The 19,049-nt window shown below is 43.3% G+C and overlaps 2 protein-coding genes across 3 annotated transcripts in view; both read left to right on the top strand.

Annotated features, from left to right (window-relative positions):
* Positions 1-9,336, top strand: part of LOC306912950 (cyclic nucleotide-gated channel beta-3-like) — a 35,590-nt gene extending 26,254 nt beyond the window's left edge. Inside the window, exons 8-14 of one of the 2 annotated variants that reach the window (XM_079489428.1) lie at positions 1,425-1,584; positions 2,348-2,445; positions 3,476-3,559; positions 4,615-4,733; positions 5,619-5,771; positions 6,390-6,540; positions 9,100-9,336. In XM_079489428.1, the coding sequence (XP_079345554.1) occupies positions 1,425-1,584; positions 2,348-2,445; positions 3,476-3,559; positions 4,615-4,733; positions 5,619-5,771; positions 6,390-6,540; positions 9,100-9,114 (780 nt within the window). In that variant the 3' untranslated portion in view covers positions 9,115-9,336. The remainder of the gene's footprint in view (positions 1-1,424; positions 1,585-2,347; positions 2,446-3,475; positions 3,560-4,614; positions 4,734-5,618; positions 5,772-6,389; positions 6,541-9,099) is intronic. The other variant, XM_079489429.1, reaches the window with a different exon arrangement.
* Positions 9,337-10,465: 1,129 nt separating this feature from the next.
* Positions 10,466-18,694, top strand: LOC306912951 (zinc finger protein ZIC 1-like). The gene is made up of 4 exons (XM_079489430.1): positions 10,466-11,649; positions 17,173-17,748; positions 17,847-18,010; positions 18,163-18,694. Exons 1-4 carry the CDS (start codon positions 11,181-11,183, stop codon positions 18,346-18,348), a joined length of 1,395 nt encoding a protein of 464 aa, XP_079345556.1. The 5' UTR covers positions 10,466-11,180; the 3' UTR covers positions 18,349-18,694.
* Positions 18,695-19,049: the final 355 nt, after the last annotated feature.

Raw genomic sequence — 19,049 nt, 5'->3', positions numbered from 1 at the left:
ATTTAATAGTGGCCGTGATCAGCCCTTGTCAAGACCATGCAATGGAGCCAGTATGGACATTTCCTACATAGTGACGTTTTGTTGTCAGCAGTGTTGTTTTCGTCGACTAAAACTAAGACAAAAAATGTTCGTCGACTACCTTTTTCCACTGACAAACTACATGGGGAAACTAAATGGAAACTAAGCCATGTTGACTAAAACTAAGACTAAATATACTGACAATTTCGTTGACAAATAAAAACTAGACTAAAATGTTAGGAAGGGACTAGTGGACAAGATATCCAGTATATGTCATTTTACACTTGGTTCCATGCTGAAAATAGCAGATATACAAGCTCACAATGTGTCGCGCTGCGACGCGTTGTGAGCTTGTAGATCGGCTATTCTCAGCAAGTGTAAAATCATTCATTACGACGGCATCAAGGCCCGCCAAAACACATTTTAGTCGACAAAATCAACTGTAGATTTAGTCGACTAAAACTAGACTAACACTAAAACATCCCAGGTGACTAAAATGTGACTAAAACTAAATGAAAACCATTCAAGAGACTCTGACTAACACTAAAATAGAAAATTGCTGCCCAAAACAACACTGGTTGTCAGCCATTGTCCGACGTGGTGTTGGTCGCATTGTCTGACTACTAACCCTATTCCTCAGGGACGTCGCTGACCATTTGGTTGCCCTACTCGTATAGGCTATTTGTGCTGCTCCCGCTCCTGACGAGAGCGCTGTGTTTCCTCGTGCAGATCGGCTACTTTCGCCGTTTGCGAGAACGCACACACGGCCGCTCGCTATTACGCGGCGGAGCCGTGGAGAAAATTGTTATTGTGAGGGTCGGCTTGGCACATTTGAACTAGTGTAAACCTAACCTAACATAAAGTGAAGTTGTTGTACAGTGCAGTTTCGTGATGTTTTCGCTTCGGCGGCAGTAATTTCACTTCCATGTTTCCTATAGTTGCTGTTCGCGGTAGGCAGTATGTAGGAAAGGGCCATAATTGCTCAAGCGCATGGTCTTGATATTGGTGATTATCAGTTGATAACATTCGCACATCCCACAGTCCAGATGAATCTAGAACCTGTTGTTGTTGTTGTAGAGTAACATGCCCCCCTTTACCCAACAAAACATGAATTGATTATTAATAAGTAACACAATATGTCATTAAATGGTAGTATTACTAGTAGTTTTATCCACAGGGATAAAAAAAGAACTATTGTTTTCACTAGCCTATAACATATTCGTAGTCTGACTATGTTTTGGTCTATCACTGGTGTTAAGCAAATTTAAAAAAATACAAATAAAGACCAAAAAATAGACCAGCCTACCACAGGCTTGAGGTGCGGTGGAACCCCGTTGTGCCTACTGCTTTAATAGACTAAGTATCTCTTCCTATAGTGTTTCTTATCTGTCACGTGTTCTTCCCAGATGAGGGATGTTATCGGTGCCGCCACCCAGGGCCAGACATACTTCCGCAGCTCCATGGACGCCACCGTGGCCTACATGGTGGCCAACAAGATCCCGAACCTCTGCCAGAACCGCATCCGCACCTGGTACACCTACACCTGGGACGCTCAGGGCATGCTGGGTCAGTATCCATGGGCTGGTTCAGTATCCATGGGCTGGGTCAGTATCCATGGGCTGGGTCAGTATCCATGGGCTGGTTCAGTATCCATGGGCTGGTTCAGTATCCATGGGCTGGGTCCATGGGTCGAGAGAGGCTGGATTTAGGAAGATCTCCGAAATATGGAGTTTTTAAATGTAATTCAGGCACACTCGCGTCAAAGTAGATTTGGCCATTTTTTTGCAAGAAATGGAATTGGAATTTGGCGCTAATGGTGCCGCTCTTTACGGACATCATACTAATGATACTGAGTGACCATGATACTGGCCATTATACTGGCATGATACTGACCATGATACTGACATGATGCTGACATGATAGGCTACTGACCATGATACTGACCATGATACTGACATGATACTGACATGACACTGACCATGATACTGACATGATACTGACCATGATACTGACCATGATAATGACCATGATACTGACCATGATACTGACCATGATACTGACATGCTACTGACTGCTACTGACAATGATACTGACCATGATACTGACATGATATTGACAATGATATGATACTGCTGTGATACTGACCATGATACTGACTGCTACTGACAATGATACTAACATGATACTGACCATGATACTGACATGATATTGACAATGATATGATACTGCTGTGATACTGACCATGATACTGACCATGATACTGACATGATATTGACAATGATATGATACTGATGTGATACTGACCATGATACTGACTCAATGCTTCCAGACGAGTCGGAGCTGCTGGATAAGATGCCTCTGGTAATGAGGACAGCCATCGCTGTGGACATCAACCTGACCACCTTCCAGAAGATTGACCTCTTCAAGGTGACACCTGTACACACACGCACGCACGCACGCACGCACGCACGCACGCACGCACGCACGCACGCACGCACGCACGCACGCACACGCACACGCACACTGGACATCAACCTGACCACCTTCCAGAAGATTGACCTCTTCAAGGTGACACCTGTACACGCACGCACGCGCGCACACGCACACACACACTGGACATCAACCTGTCCACCTTCCAGAAGATTGACCTCTTCAAGGTGACACCTGTACACGCACGCACGCGCGCACACGCACACACACACTGGACATCAACCTGTCCACCTTCCAGAAGATTGACCTCTTCAAGGTGACACCTGTACACGCACGCACGCGCGCACACGCACACACACACTGGACATCAACCTGTCCACCTTCCAGAAGATTGACCTCTTCAAGGTGACACCTGTACCCGCACGCACGCACGCACGCACGCACGCACGCACGCACACGCGCGCACACACACTGGACATCAACCTGTCCACCTTCCAGAAGATTGGTCTCTTCAAACTGCACACTGGTATAGACACATCAGTGGTGGAAAAGTATTCTTTCTAAAGTAAAAGCATCAATACTGCAATGTAGAAATATACTCTGTTACAAGTAAAAGTTATCTTAATTTGTAAAAATGACTTGAGTTAAAGTACAAAAGTATTGGTATCAAAATGTACTTAAAAATACCAAAAGTTAAAGTATTCATTATGCAGAATGTCCCATTTCAAGTTTTCAAATGTATAAAAATCTTTTGAAAATAGCAGATCTATACAAGCTCACAATGTGTCGCAATCGTGATGCATTGTGAGCTTGTAGGTCGGCAATAGGTCAAAATTTTACTTCAGTACAGTACTTAGGTAAAATTACTTTACACCACTGAGACACAGGCACGCAGGCACGATTGTGAATGTTTAGCTTCAAAATAGATGCCCAGGAATTGAAAACAAACAATCAAATACGCTGCTGTGCTCTTTATATATTTCACACACACACATTAAGCAACTTGTTGTGTGAATTCTCTCCCCAGGGTTGTGACCAGCAGATGTTGGTGGACATGTTGCTGAGACTCAAGTCTATCATCTATCTGCCTGGAGATTTTGTGGTGAAGAAAGTGAGCACAAATATGTTTACAGTCAAACTTAGAGACTTTTGCATCTTAGAAATGTGCAGGGTGATTTAACACAATTAAGGCCTTGGACGTGTATACACGTCTTTTCTAATCAAACTGCAGGTGGCCTTGGACGTGTATAGTCTTTAGGGCTTTTTTATTGATATAAATCTAAAAATTAAAAATCATATATATATATATATATATATATATATATATATATTGGCCTCTCCTGCACCGTACTTCTTGCTGTTTCGCGCATGCGCGCTGCCGTTCACTTCCTTGTTTACGGCTCAGAAAGAATGGATTGTATCTCCTAATCTAGGGAACTCCATGGTTTTGACCAGATGGCCAATGTTCTGTCTTCATTTCTGACTTCAGCATGCCTCTCATTTGGAATATTAACACTTCTAGAGAGACTTTAGCGTGACCAGCGTGAGGTAAGAATGGAAGATTATGTCTCCCGGTTTTGGGGGAGTGAACGGAAGGCGGGGTTTTTCAAAGTAAAATCTCCCATATCCGCTGGCACTCTAGCACTTATATTTTGAAATATGCTGGCGGCATCCACATTGTTTAGCTGGACACGTACTCCACATTTAGGTGATAACCTAACCACAGCGGTGATTGGTAAAAACAGAGAGATGTGCTGGGGTGGGGTTCTTGCTTACTGTAAATTGCACTGGATTAAAACACAATCAGTGCCGGGATTCCTTCAAAATAGGAGCTCTGGGGTGCCAGAAAGACATGGCCGCTTTTACTCTCCCCTCGCCTGATATCATTGAGGATGCGCTAGGACGTGTACACACGTCCAATGCATCCCTCAATTGGATTCCCTAGGACGTGTGGACACGTCGGATGGACGTAAATGGTTAAGAGCGTCTGCTAAATGCCCACAGTGTAAATTGTATATTATTATATAGATTGGCTTTTTCCCACTGTGCGCTTTTTGTTTACAAAGCCTAAAAGAAATGTTCAATGCCAAAATCAAAAATGACATCGTAAATCACAACCTGCATCCATATGACAATGAATCCTCTGCCCTGGTCTTGTGTCTTCAGGGGGACATTGGTAAGGAGATGTACATCATTAAGGAAGGAGCGGTGCAGGTGGTTGGAGGACCTGACAACAGCATTGTGTTTGTAACACTGAAGGCTGGCTGCGTCTTTGGAGAAATCAGGCAAGAGTTATACTATTGTTAATGTCATGTCACTTTGCCCTTGATCTTGTACAGCATGTTTCACATGACTTACATTGGCATGGACACTGGTGGAAAGTAACTTTTTACTTACCCAAGTACTTTGCTTTGTACAATGTTGAGGTGTTTTTACTTTACTAATTTATGCTATTTATACTACTGCCATTTATAGCGCCACCAGAGGCTGACTTGTGAAACTTCTTTTTTTATATAGCTCCTTCAGATGCTGTCCAAAAATGCAAATCTCTATAGTCATGTGATCAATAGAGGGTATGCGCATACATAAAGTGAATGGCAAATCGAGTGGCAAAGTGAGTTTAACGTCATTTAACGTTGTTTAATGCAATCAGATTCTGTTTCTGTTTGGATGTAATATGGGCTGTCATGGCCAGAGTTTAGTTTTTTGCCACTCCAGTAGACATTCCCGCATATCTTCCGCATATGATGATGATGTCATGTGCATATGGATCTGTCCGGTATTTCATGTTCCATCCTAATTGGCTAACATTGGCTTCCAAAGTTTGTTTGGAAAAATGCCTTAAATCATGAACGCAGAGTGCAATTTGAGGGAAATATTGCACGCACACTCCTACTAGGCAGAGGAATAAATCCCACCTTTTTCACATCGGCCTGTTATAGCGCCACCGGCAGGTGGACTTTTGCAGAACACATTTTTTGGAACAAAATGCCTCAAACCATGTGATTTGAATGTCGAATTGCCATCAAAGGCGTAAGAATAAATGGCACCCCTTTTCACATTGGCCTATTATATAGTGCCACCAGGAGGCCAGGATAACGTACCTGGCCTGGTGGAGACCTGTGCTCCGAGGAACACTTTTTCTAGTTAATCTCTCTTTCCATCACCAGTCTGTTGCAGTCCTCCAAAGACGGAGGGAACAGGAGGACGGCTAACGTCAAAGCGTATGGCTTCGCTAACCTGTTTGTCCTGGAAAAGAAAGACCTGTTTGACATCCTGGTCCACTACCCAGAGTCCCAGAAGGTGCTGGCCAGGAAAGGCAGGTGAGTCACCGCCAAAGATCTATCAATCCGTTTCCCAGTGGAACTCGGGTGGGGAGTCCTCTGCCCAAAGCTTCACACTCAATATTTCAGTGTACAATATGTGCTAGTGGTGTAAGTAACTCATTTTGAGGTATTTGTACTTTACTTGAGTATTTTCAATTTCCCATACTTTTACTTCTACTCCACTACATCTCAGAGGAAAATAATTTTAACTATAATATAAATTTCAAACTTTTACTCCACTACATTTATTTGAAAACTTTAGTTACTATAGTTACTTTGTAGATTATTTCAGCCATTTGAAAATATCCGATCTACAAGCTCACAATGCGTCACGATGCGACCCATTGTGAGCTTGTAGATCTGCTATTTTCAAAAGATTTTTATACATTTGAAAACTTGGAATGGGACATTCTGCTTAGTGAGTACTTTTTACCTTTGGTACTTTAAGTACATTTTTATGCCAATACTTTTGTGCTTTTACTCAAGTAAATTTTGAATTCTGTACTTTTACTTAATGGAGTATTTCTACTTATAGTAATTTGAGTACTTTTTCCATCACCTGCAAATGTGTGTACAATTGTGTCGATTTAATATGAACTTTGTTCAATTGAAAAGGAAACTGATGAAGTCCAAAGGTCCTGCGGCAGCCAAAGCTGATGAGGAGAAGAAGAAGGGTCTGGCCCTGTTCGGACCCAAACCCCCCACCCCGAAACTACTGCGCGCCTTCGGCGGGAACATCAACAGAGCTTTCATCAACAAACTCAAGGTGCTTTGATTGATTCATTGAACAGTTTGTAGTAGTAATCACAGTTCGAGGAAAGCAGTATCAAAATACCTTAACCATTGGGGCCATACAAATATGCAATACTATGCAAAAAATTATAATAAATATAGCTGAAAGCAGCGATAAAGCGGGACCAAGATAGAAGAAGAACAATGCGCAATAAGAACAATATGCACAAATAAGACTGACGAGCTGAGTTGTCTGTACCCGGGTTTGAAACAACAACCTTGCGGTCCAAGGGCAAGAGCTCGACTGACTGAGCTACACGGAGACAATCAGTTACTCCATTGTTAACAGGAAAATCATTCAGTGTTAGTTCAGCATAAGTACTCAAACTTTTAGAAATTAGCAGATCTACAAGCTCATAACATGTCCCGGTACGGTACGGTACGGTACGGTACGGTACGGTACGGTACAGTACGGTACAGTACGGTACAGTATGGTGCAGTACAGTACGGTGCAGTACGGTACGGTACAGTACAGTACAGCACAGTATGGTACAGTACAGTACCATATGGTACAGTACGGTACAGCACAGTATGGTACAGTACAGTACGGTATTACACTTTGCACTTATTACACTATTACACTACTATTACACTATTACACTACTATTACACTATTACACTTATTACACCTATTACACTATTACACTACTATTACACTATTACACTATTACACTATTACACTAAATACACTTATTACACTATTACAACATTTGACTCAATACACAATTTCAATATTACACTTATTACACTATTACACTACTATTACACTATTATACTATTACACTATTACACTATTACACTTATTACACTATTACACTTATTACACTATTACAAAATGAGACTTATTACACTTACTAGTATCTCTATTATTGTGATGCCATGTCCTAGTGCCTGATGGGTCAAATGTAATCTACTTCAATATTTCTATAGTTGAGTCATCACAAATCTTGCAGCACACAATGCATACACTGAGTTGTCTTTACCCGGATTTGAACACACAACCTTGTGGTCCAACGGCGAGAGCTCTACCGACTGAGCTATGCAGACACAGTCAGTTGACTCATTCTAAACAGTAACATCATTCAGTATTCATATAGGTATTAGGTGCAGAAGAAGTTTCACAAAACAGCAATTTTCATTGGTTCATAAAAACTGTGCTACGATTATTTGTCCGTATAGGTCCAAAGTTCACATGTAGAAGTTTTCGTGCATTTTGAGCAAAGATTCTGGGAGGAGTTACATTTGAACTGTTTTTCATATAATTAAAAATGGCGGGTGATCTAAAGGTCAGAGGTCAAAAGTCAGAACATGAAAGTTGTTCGGCATGAGGAGACACATATGTGTATCAAAGTGTCATTGCCAACGGTCAAACGGTTCATGAGATATGCACGTTCAAAGCTTGCAAGTTTTGCATCAATTGAGTGCTATAGCGCCACCATTTGGCCAATCGTCATGGGCTTCGCATAGTCACCGTTTAGCATGGCCCTCTACCATGTTGACAAGTTTCGCGAAAACCGACTGCACGGTTCAGCCAGAACAGCTATTTTTGGCGGAAGGAGAAGAAGAAGGAGAAGAAGAAAAATAAACACAAAAACAAAAGTGACCAAAACCTCTACGTGACTTCTTGGTCCCTTAATAATAATACAAATAAAAACGTCATATAAACGGTTAGAAATCAAAAGAAAAAAAATATGAACATCAATGAGGGAGAGGGGGGGCTCTTTGAGAGCGGTTTTAAGGAGAGTATATGATTTCCTTTTTGGCAGGGTGTTACACTTTTTTTTTGTTTTGTTTGTTTTTGCATAGAAATTAATTTACCCCCTTGTTTGAGCCGAATCTGGGTTGAACATGCTCATCTTTTAATCATTTTTCTAACCACTTGAACTCCATCATTCACGTGTGTCATATTTAGAAAATGTTTCAGATTCAGATTAAAAAATGATGACATGATGGAATGATGATGGATGATGATGGTCATGGAAGGGGAACCTTCTGAAAGCTTCATGGGCAAAGATAATCAACTTCAAAATCTCAATTATTTTCTTTCTCCTTTTTTATTCAGACATCCAGCAATGGGTAGAACGCTCCCCCCAAAAAATGTGTCTCTGTGACACATCTAGGGGCCGCAATCTGCATTCAAAGATGTTCCTAGAAGCTTTGTCATTGGTCGAAAAAAAGAACCCAGTCGAAATGACTAACCAATCAGGAAGTAGACAGGCAAATCGACCAATGACAAAGCTTCTAAATCTTTTAATGCAGATTGTGGCCTCTAGATTTTTTTGGGAGCGTTGTACCCGCATTGCTGGCTGTCTGAATACAAAAAAGAAAAAAAGGTCATTAAAATGTTGACTTATTATTGCTTATAGCAGCTTTAATTAACATCACATTTGTAGTCTGCGGTGCACATAAATGACTAACAGTCTACCGAATACAGGAAAGCAGAAGCACAACCATGTTTTTTGTATGCATACAAAATGTATAACAGGTGCATTTGTTTGCCCATTTAATAATTAATTTATTGTTTCTTTTCCAGAGTGCTGCTGGTTAACAGTGAAGATTCCAATCGGTGTGCTTTCTACATGTTAACATCCTTTTTTTTCTTTTTCTTTTTTTTGGGGGGGGGATTAATGACTTTACTAGTACAGTGCATTTTATGTGTTGACTTTGTATATTATTCCTAAACATTTTTTGTCAAAATGAATGTGTATATATATTTTTTTTCCTGCATTGATGCATTGATGATTTTATTGACATTATTTCTTGACCTTTTGTTTTAGCCTGGTTTATTCCATGAGGGCAATTTGTGTCAGGACAGTTATCTGCACATTTTATTTCCAATAATATTGTGTGAAACAGTGTAAAACAGCTCTATATTCCCATAGCTCTATATTCCCATTAGGGGCGGCCGTGGCTCAGGCGTATTGCCGGTAGAGCGACTGGAGTTCGATCGGCTCCCCCAGAGTTACAGTTATATTAGTGTCGAAGTGTCCTTCAGCAAGACTCTGAACCCCTAACTGCTCCTGGTGTGCAGGTTGGTGCCTTGCATGGTTTCCCTCCGCCATCGGTGTGTGAAGGTGTGTGAATGTAAAATGCACAATCTATGTAAAGCGCCTTGGATAAAAGCATTATATAATTGCACCATTTACCAATGTAATCAATACTACAGACAGTGTTTGTTCAATACTACTTTAGTAAACAGAAAGCATGTGAAATAACTCGTATGATAGGATACATGTCGAACAAGTGTAGACAGAGCCTTCGCAGCGACTGCCGCCCACTGGGGGCAAGCTGTACCAAAGCCTCGGCCCCCCAGGCTGTGAAGATTTGAGCGTGCTGCAGTCTCTGAAAGGCGGTCTTGCCAGCGTTCCTGCATGCCAGCAATCCTGCAGGACTCGTATGACTCATAGAACAGTGGAAAAAAAAGTTTGGTCCATTTTTGTTTTTGGGATCATCAAAATCCTTATTTTAAAGGTCCTAAGGATGAATAAAAACCAGACTATAAAAAATAAACATAAGGGGGGTGCGTGTGGACCCCTCCTCTACTACACGTATTTGTCGACCTCCATGTAAGTTATGTGATGTCCACAAGATGGTCACATTGTATGAGTGCCTATAGTCACCCAGGAGTTGAAAGTAATGAAATGGCTGATATTCTGGCTAAGGAGTCCCTGTTGAGGGAAAATATAGATCTGAATATCCTAATTGGTAAATGTGAATAAAAGTAAGTAAGTAGCCTTGCCGAGCCATGAGGCCCATAGGGTAAATAAAGGATTCAAAAATAAATACAAAACAATGTCGGCCTGTGGAGGGCAGCATTACGTTTTAGCGTAAAATCCTGCTGGAAATCAAAAGAAGAAGAAGAAGATGGTCACATATTTCAGCAGGTCACCAATTTCACTGTAACACTGTCATGCTGTAGTGGTTGAGTGTGAGTGAGCGATCTTGGCAATGATTTTGGGTAGGGTATTGGAATTTATCTACATGCTCCTCTTCCAGTGTTTGAACTTCCCCTAGCTAGAAGTTGTCATTTTTCAACTTCCGCCAAATTCCAGCACAAATTCCACCCAACGTGGTGGCAGGGTGAAAACTGCCACACATACACAGAATTTGGAATAAAGTACCAAAGCTGGAATTATGGATCCATGTGATTGTTGTAAATTCAACATAAGTATAGTGTTTATATTTTCTACATTCAAAGCTGTGGAATTGGAGACTGAAATTGGAGTGGGCCCAAAATTCAGTTATGGCCCCAGTCAGTCACCACCAGGCTACCACAAGGCTACTAGCACTGCAGCACCTGGGTCAGGCAAACACCAGGCTACACAAGACTTGCCTGGGTAAACCCACTCCCCCTGCTGGACAACATTTCATTCTGCAAATCTGGCGAGGGGGGAGGGGTTTACCCAGGCTAACACAAGACTACCAGCAGCACCTGGGAGAGGACCAGGCTATCACCAGGCTATACCAGCACCTGGTACAGCCAGGACCAGGCTATCACCAGGCTATACCAGCACCTGGTACAGCCAGGACCAGGCTAACAGCAGGCTACCAGCAGCACTTGGGAGAGGACCAGGCTATCACCAGGCTATACCAGCACCTGGTACAGCCAGGACCATGCTATCACCAGGCTATACCAGCACCTGGTACAGCCAGGACCAGGCTAACAGCAGGCTACCAGCAGCACCTGGGAGAGGACCAGGCTATCACCAGGCTATACCAGCACCTGGTACAGCCAGGACCAGGCTATCACCAGGCTACCAGCACCTGGTACAGCCAGGACCAGGCTATCACCAGGCTACCAGCACCTGGTACAGCCAGGACCAGGCTATCACCAGGCTACCATCACCTGGTACAGCCAGGACCAGGCTAACAGCAGGCTACCAGCAGCCCCTGGGTGAGGACCAGGAACAGGCTCCACCAGGCTGGAACAGCAGCCTCTGGGAAGTCCAGGCTTCACAAGGCCAGCAGCACCTGGGTGAGGACCAGGAACAGGCTCCACCAGGCTGGAACAGCAGCCTCTGGGAAGTCCAGGCTTCACAAGGCCAGCAGCCACCACCAGGCCCCAGCACGCCAGCCTGGCCAGGTACCAAATATCATACTACTGTTTTAACTTTAGAATGTGCTTTAGGCATGTTGAAGTGCTTGTTGGGTTGAAAGATCAATTTAGTGGAGTTGTGCGCTCTGGAGGCAAAAATGGCCTCAAAGGAAATTCACTTTCAACCTTGCCTCCCTATTCTTTCTCTTTTATATTAATATTGGTGATCTATAAGCTAATTAACGACTGGTGCACTTCACTTTTTTGAGTGGTGCAACCACTCCCTTACGGAGCCATGTGTGTGGGTGGGTGGGTGGGTGGCTGGCTGGCTGGGTCTGAGCACGAAAACAGCATGGTTGTTTTTCATCACCTGTGCGCAACCTAACACACACGCACATATTAACTGTATATAATGATTTTGGGTGTGCCAGTACAGTACAGTACAGTAGAGGGACCCCCACACGGTAATTGTCATTTCTCAACCGTTTTGGACGCGGGGCAGCACGCCGGAACCGGCCCGGCCCGGCCCCCTGGCCGTGCTCCTGGGGGTCTGGAACCTGTGGGTCTTGAATTATCCTCTTTCAATCTGCAAAGTTTGTTTCATAAAAATCCACCGTATACATGTTATGAGCTACTTTCTGCTAAGCTTGTGCAGGTGATTATTTTTGTGTTGGAGTTAAATTTGGAGGTGCTCGTCGGAAGTCAATGAATGGCCCTGCGTATCACCTGTTTTGAATTTGCACATAATGCAGGAGGCAGCAGTGTTATGCGTTAATAAAAGCAAAAAATTATCCAGCTCTCAGGCTGTACCAAAATAATACCTATATCGCTCCCTATCCATTTTCCTCAAGTGCTACTGCTGTGTCGTTACAAAGCAGACAGGAGCTGTATGGTTCTATATGATGTCGTCTTGAGACCCAGTTTAAGAAATACATCACTGGATGAAGGCATAATACATACAATATAGTAGCTTGTTGGTTTAGCAAAAAAGTTGCAATACGAAAATGGAAGCCAACGTTCTCACGATAATACAAATCTAAACATTTTTGTAAAAGAATCTTATATATAAAATATATGTTAATGACGTTTAGAAGATTTAGAACACTTTCCTGGGGATCTTTGTGTGTGTCATATGTGGTTTTAGATTTTAGCAGTGAGCCCAGTGTTTCTGATGTCATGGGCTCACTTACTTCCTGGACTACATGTTGTAGTCCAGGTAAGTGAGCCCAGTGTCCATGACATCAGTAAGTAAGTGAGCCCAGTGTCCATGACATCAGAGACACTGGGCTCACTGCTACAGTAAAATATCTAAAACCACAAATTACACACATAAAGATCCCCCCGGAAAGTGTTCTAAATCTTCTAAACATCATCAACACAAAAGGGTGAAATGTCCCTTTAACGATGACTGGTGGACAGGTTTCTGAACTGCTACAGCCCTCCTATGAGACACAGACTGAGTAGAACAATGTTCCACAGCTTGAGGTGGTCTTCCAACCACCTCAAGCTGAACCCAGACAAGACTGAGCTTCTGTTCTTCCCAGCTAAGTCCTGCCCTATGCGGGAGCTAACTATCTCGTAGACAACGCCCTGGTAAAGTCTGTCCCGACAGCCAGGAACCTTGGTGTTGTCCTGGATAGTCAGCTCTCGTTCAAAACACACATCACAGCTGTCACTCGATCCTGTAGGTTTACACTCTACAACATATGACGAATTAGACCGTTCCTCACCCAGGAGTCAGCCCAGCTCCTAATCCAGACAACAGTCTTGTCAAAACTTGACTATTGTAACTCCCTCCTTACTGGCCTACCGGCATGTGCACTTAAGCCCCTCCAACTGATCCAAAATGCAGCAGCCCGCTTGGTCTTCAACCAGCCAAAATTCTCACACGTCTCCCCCCTTCTCCGCTCCCTCCATTGGCTCCCGGTCGCTGCCCGCACATAATACAAAACTCTGATGCTGGCATTCAAAGCAACCAAAGGCATGGCTCCCCCATATCTCACAAGTATGATCGTACCCTACAAACCCTCCCGCAGACTCAGATCAGCCAACCCAGGGAAGCTGGAGGTACCTTCACTAAAAACGCCGGGACAACGCTCCACACGTCCCAAACTCTTCTCCCTTCTGTGGAATGCACTTCCCATCAGTCAGAACTGCAGCCTCACTCCCAATCTTCCGCCGTAGTCTGAAAACCCACCTCTTCAGACTCCACCATGGCCCGTAGCACTTGCCCTAGCCTAGCCCCTTAGATAGCACATTATGTAGACTTAGATAGTATTTTAAACAGACTTATAGCTTGTTACGTAGACAGCTCTAGAATTGCATTGTATGTAGTCATAGCACTTTATAGTACACATGTATAATATATTATATAGTATAGTATGTATAGTTTACATAGATACTCCACTGTTACGTTCTTAGTTTACGCATGATTCATGATAACTACTTTTTTTTTAATATATGTGATGTATGCCATGCTTTTGTTATTGCTTAATGTAAATCGCTCTGGATTAAGAGCGTCTGCTAAAAGCCTAAATTGTAATGTGTGCCATTTTATCATGATTATTGGTGAGGGGACCTATTATATGAAGATAGGTTGAAAAGTGTTGAAGTCGTCCTTTAAGCTAATTGGAACATAATATTAAATATCAGAAAATGTCCCACTTTGCACCCTGTGTGATATAGGCCTACTATAAATGTATAATCTTAATGGAGGAGTTCATGCTTCTTGACCACCCATAGGGTTCACCAACCGTAGGACACAAAACATTTGGGAAATGGTTGCATTGCAGTGAATACATTATTAAACTATTCACATTTAAACATCCAATGACCACACAGTACAAACGTATGTCTTTCGCTCCTTGATCCAATGCATACATCATACAAGTTTTTGGCAATGCTATACTTTAAAAATGGTGATTGTACCTATGCTTTGGCATCCCCCCTCCCAGAATAGCAGAATAGGGATGCTCGGGTTCGAAACAAGAATCACAGCGCAGCACATTTTTCAAACACGTGAAAACATGCGGTGCATCACAAACATGGCTTATAGGAGCTTGATTCTTGCAATAAAAAAAGGAAAGGAAACATATGTTTTGCAGCGAATCCACTCCCAGCTGTCCTTCTGGAGCCTCTCTGTCTATCCAGAACTATCCGGAACTGAGGAAAATGAAAAAACATAGTTAAACCACTGCTCTCTCTCTCTCTCTCTCTCTGTCTCTCTCTCTCTAAATTTGTAACACAAAATTGTTACAGACAGCAAATAAGGGTGTGAACAGAAGGAGCAATTCATTTGTTGAGGAACAACATCGTAAATGAAGAGGCGTACTTATGGAATTCCCAAAGCAAACATTTGTAGAACTGTAAAACGATGTTTGAGTTTATGAAAGTTATTTTCTGTCTTTTTTTCCCTCGTTTTTGTGTTCATCATGTTGTAGTGTGTATGGTGTGGTTGTGGGTAAATATCTACTATCATTAGTGGACTAAGAAAAATATTTTATTTATTCATTTATTTATCTATCTTTCAAAAATACTGACAATAGAAGGTCTTCGGAATTGAACGTTTTTCAACATTTTTAGCCATCATGGCATGCCCAAAAGACACACATTAATTAAAGGTGTGTGTGTGTGTGTGTGTGTGTGTGTGTGTGTGTGTGTGTGTGTGTGTGTGTGTGTGTGTGTGTGTGTGTGTGTGTGTGTGTGTGTGTGTGTGTGTGTGTGTGTGTGTGTGTGTGTGTGTGTGTGTGTGTGTGTGTGTGTGTGTGTGTGTGTGTGTGTGTGTGTGTGTGTGTGTGTGTGTGTGTGTGTGTGTCTTACATTTCTCTGATCAACTTGACGTCTTGGCTCTAGAAAACATGAGGAAAGTGTGGCTTACTGTATATCAACACCAATACGGAGAATACAGTTAGAACTAGAAAAAAGAGACCTTCGGCACAGGTCTCCACCAGGAGGATAGGAGTGTGTGTGTGATGTTTGGCAAAATGTTTAGGAGTGATATAAACATGTTTGTTTGTTTTTTGCAACAATTTTCTTCATTTTGTTGAGGAAATGCAGAGCCAGATCACTCATAGCATCTCTGAGGATAGAATTCTGGATGAGCTGGACATGTGCAGCATTTTGTACAAAACGGGCCACTCCTGAAGACTTTGGAAGGCAATCTTAGCCAATCAGTGTAGAATCTGAGAAATCAAACAGACTCGTCTTGATCACATGACTACAGAGACTACATGACTACAGATAAACAATGTGTTTTGCATAAATCGGCCTCATGGTGGCGCTATAACCGGCAGATGTGGAGGGATGCAGGGAAAATGTTTTTCCATGGCCTCTAGGGAGTGCGCATACAAAGTTGTACACAGATCGATGCAGTTATAGGTAAAAACAGGAATTGCCCTGTTATAGCGCCACCATGAGGCTGGTTTGGAAAATAAATTGTGTCATGTCGTCCTCAGCCTAGTGGAAAAGTGCGTGTATAATTTCACAGAAATTGCACACCGTGTTTGTGATTTGTGGCATTTTGTTCGAAACGGACCAATCATGTGAGCTTTGGAAGCGAATCTTAGCCAATCAGGAAGGAAGATGGGAAATGGTGCAGATCCGTGTTGATCACATGACTATGGAGATAGTGTATACCGAATTGTGTGATGTATGGATAAAATGTGTACGAGTAATCTACAGAAATGTGTTTTGCCTAAATCGGCCTCATGGTGGCGCTATAACAGGCCGTTGAGGAATATTTGGGGCAGAGGTTCGTCGTTGGCATCCAGAGAGTGTGTGTGCAAAGTTTGGCATGGATCGGGCCAACGGTGCCGGAGATTAGCTGGTAACAGACGGACGGAAGGAAGGAAGGACGGACGGACGCGCACACACACACACACACACACACACACACACACACACACACACACACACACACACACACACGGAGTGCAAAACATACTCTCTCCCCATGCCTTCGGCCTGGTGGAGAAAATGAACGTGATCATGTAGCACTAGCCTCGATGACCTTACAGGTCATCTTAAGGTAAGACGGCACTGCACTTGCCTTTCGTTATAATATGCTTTAACTTGGTGTGCTTCCTTGTTGTGTATATGCTTGTGGTTGTGTGCCAAACATGTGTTGTGTATATATGCTCACTTAGTTTACTTTTAAGGCATTACTAGTAGGCTATTGCTGGCTGTCTCAATTCCCTTCAATTAACTTTGCTACTGAGTTTGGTGTTAAACTGGTGGTGTTGGTGGTCTAATCTATTGGGCTGTGGTAAGGCACGCGCTCTTTGCCTCTGTCCATGGGACTGAATGGGGGGGGGAATTGTGTGCACTGCATGCACATCATCACATCACGTTGTGTAGTTCAGTTTGGGTTGGCTCAGGCTGCTTCTTTTAGTGGTTATATACTGTTAAATGTACAACTTTCTCTAATCCCTACCTCCCACCCCTACTGTAGCGATCGACCCAGTGACACAGAAGTGGTGTAGCCTGAGGGCACAGTCGGAGAGAGAGAAGAGAGAGCGGTGTTGTTTGAAATGATTCAATCATTTGAAGAATTATTTTTTGAATTATTTCCAGGGGTCGACCACCAGGTCCACCAACACCTCTTCAGGACCATGGCAGGCTCTCTGCAGCAGCATCACGCAGGCGCAGACGCCCAGGGGCACGGGCACCTCATGTACCCCGGTCTTCACGAGCAGGCGCTTCACGGAGGCAGGCTCGCCGGAGTGGGAGAGCAGATCCACCATGGAGCGAGAGGCGACCCTTATTGCCAATATGGAGTGACGAACATGGGGATGGCCGCCCACCATCACCCCGAGACGTTCTTCTCGGGGTGGATCAAACAGGAGATGGTGTGCAAGTGGATCGACCTGGAGCAGAGCGACCACCGGATCTGCGGGAAGACCTATGGCAACATGCACGAGCTGGTTGCGCACGTCTCGGTGGAGCACGTGGGGGGTCCGGAGCAGAGCAGACATGTGTGCAGCTGGGAGGAATGTCCGCGCGAAGCCAAGCCCTTCAAGGCCAAATACAAGCTGGTCAACCACATCCGCGTGCACACCGGAGAGAAGCCGTTCGCTTGCCCGTTCCCCGGCTGCTGCAAAGTGTTCGCCCGCTCGGAGAACCTCAAGATACACAAGCGAACGCATACAGGTGGGCACAGTTTAGTTATAATATATAGCACAATTTCTTAATGCAACGTAAATGTCGAGTTTGGCACACGTGTCTAATTTTCTGTGTTTCTGTCTCAGGGGAAAAACTGTTCGTGTGTGACTACTTCGGCTGTGACAGACGCTTCGCCAACAACAGTGACTGCAAGAAACACATGCACGTTCATTTGTCTGAAAAGCCCTATGTGTGCAAGATGTGTGACAAGTCCTACACCTATCCCAGCTCCCTGCGAAAACACATGAAGGTAAACATTTTTACGCACAAGTTTCATCATTACGCACAGCTTGTTCTGTGAGACATAGCCTGCAACTTGACAGGACACTGTTGTATTGAATACAGACATAGTTAACCCTGATGTACAAATAAACTGATCGACATTTGTTATTCTTCACATAGGTTCACGACTCCTCGGCCTCGATGTCAATCTCCGAGCCTTCTCCGGCGGCCAGCAGCGGTTACGATTCTTCCACTCCCACGGTGTCGCCAGGTTCGGACACGCATGGCGAAATGTCACCAGATTCTGTGGCGCTCAGTGGGTCTCACGGCGCCATCTCGCCTAACTTCAGTGAATGGTACGTCTGAGACGCCAGCGATGGGAAGAACAGCGCAAAGGATTCTCGGAACTCGGAGACAATTAGGACTTAGGAGCCAGGACTGCTTCGCCAAGGCGACAAAAAGCCTTAATTTTTTTTTACACTGGAGAGGCAGGCTTCTTCAGCCAATCGGACGTTTCACGCGGTGTTGATAGCATTTATTTACATTTATATAGTGGTTTTAATGTTCTGTTGTCAGTATTAGCTAGCCAGATTTTGGCTACACATCATGTTGTGACAGAGCATTGTTATTATTTTTTTATCGTGATTCATATGACGTTTTTTTGTAACTGTTATGATTCACAATGTACATAAAATAAAATGAATTTACTCGATTAATCTGTTCTTGTTTCCTTAAACTATTTTGCTGACTGGTGATGTTCTATTCTAACAAGGGCCTGTTTTACACTTATTTAGCTATATAGGCCTATGTGTAGGCCTACGACCAAACAGATTGAAACGAGAATTGGACTAAATAGATATATTTCATCCATGCAGACAATGATTTTCCTATTCAAATTATGACGGGATAACCATTTATGTTCTACACTATTATAGGCATATCTATGAATCGTTCCTAATTGTGTAATAACATATACAACTATTCTACAAGGTGTAAATAGTTTTAATTGTATTCTATTTGTAAGCAAAAACAGTGACAGCGCATAATGTCCTGTGGTCACACATGGA

This window comes from Electrona antarctica (assembly GCF_951216825.1).
Source record: "Electrona antarctica genome assembly, chromosome: 20".
NCBI classification, from domain to species: Eukaryota; Metazoa; Chordata; class Actinopteri; order Myctophiformes; family Myctophidae; genus Electrona; species Electrona antarctica.
The sequence above is the reverse complement of the archived record's forward strand: the minus strand, read 5'-3'. Positions and strand labels throughout refer to the sequence as shown.

Bases quoted from the DNA above. Each gene is read 5' to 3' on its own strand.
- LOC306912951 (XM_079489430.1), top strand. From the start codon at position 11,181: ATGCTATCACCAGGCTATACCAGCACCTGGTACAGCCAGGACCAGGCT. The intron at 11,650-17,172 runs GTACCAAATATC...AATTATTTCCAG, and splicing joins CAGCACGCCAGCCTGGCCAG to GGGTCGACCACCAGGTCCAC. The intron at 18,011-18,162 runs GTAAACATTTTT...TTCTTCACATAG, and splicing joins CCCTGCGAAAACACATGAAG to GTTCACGACTCCTCGGCCTC.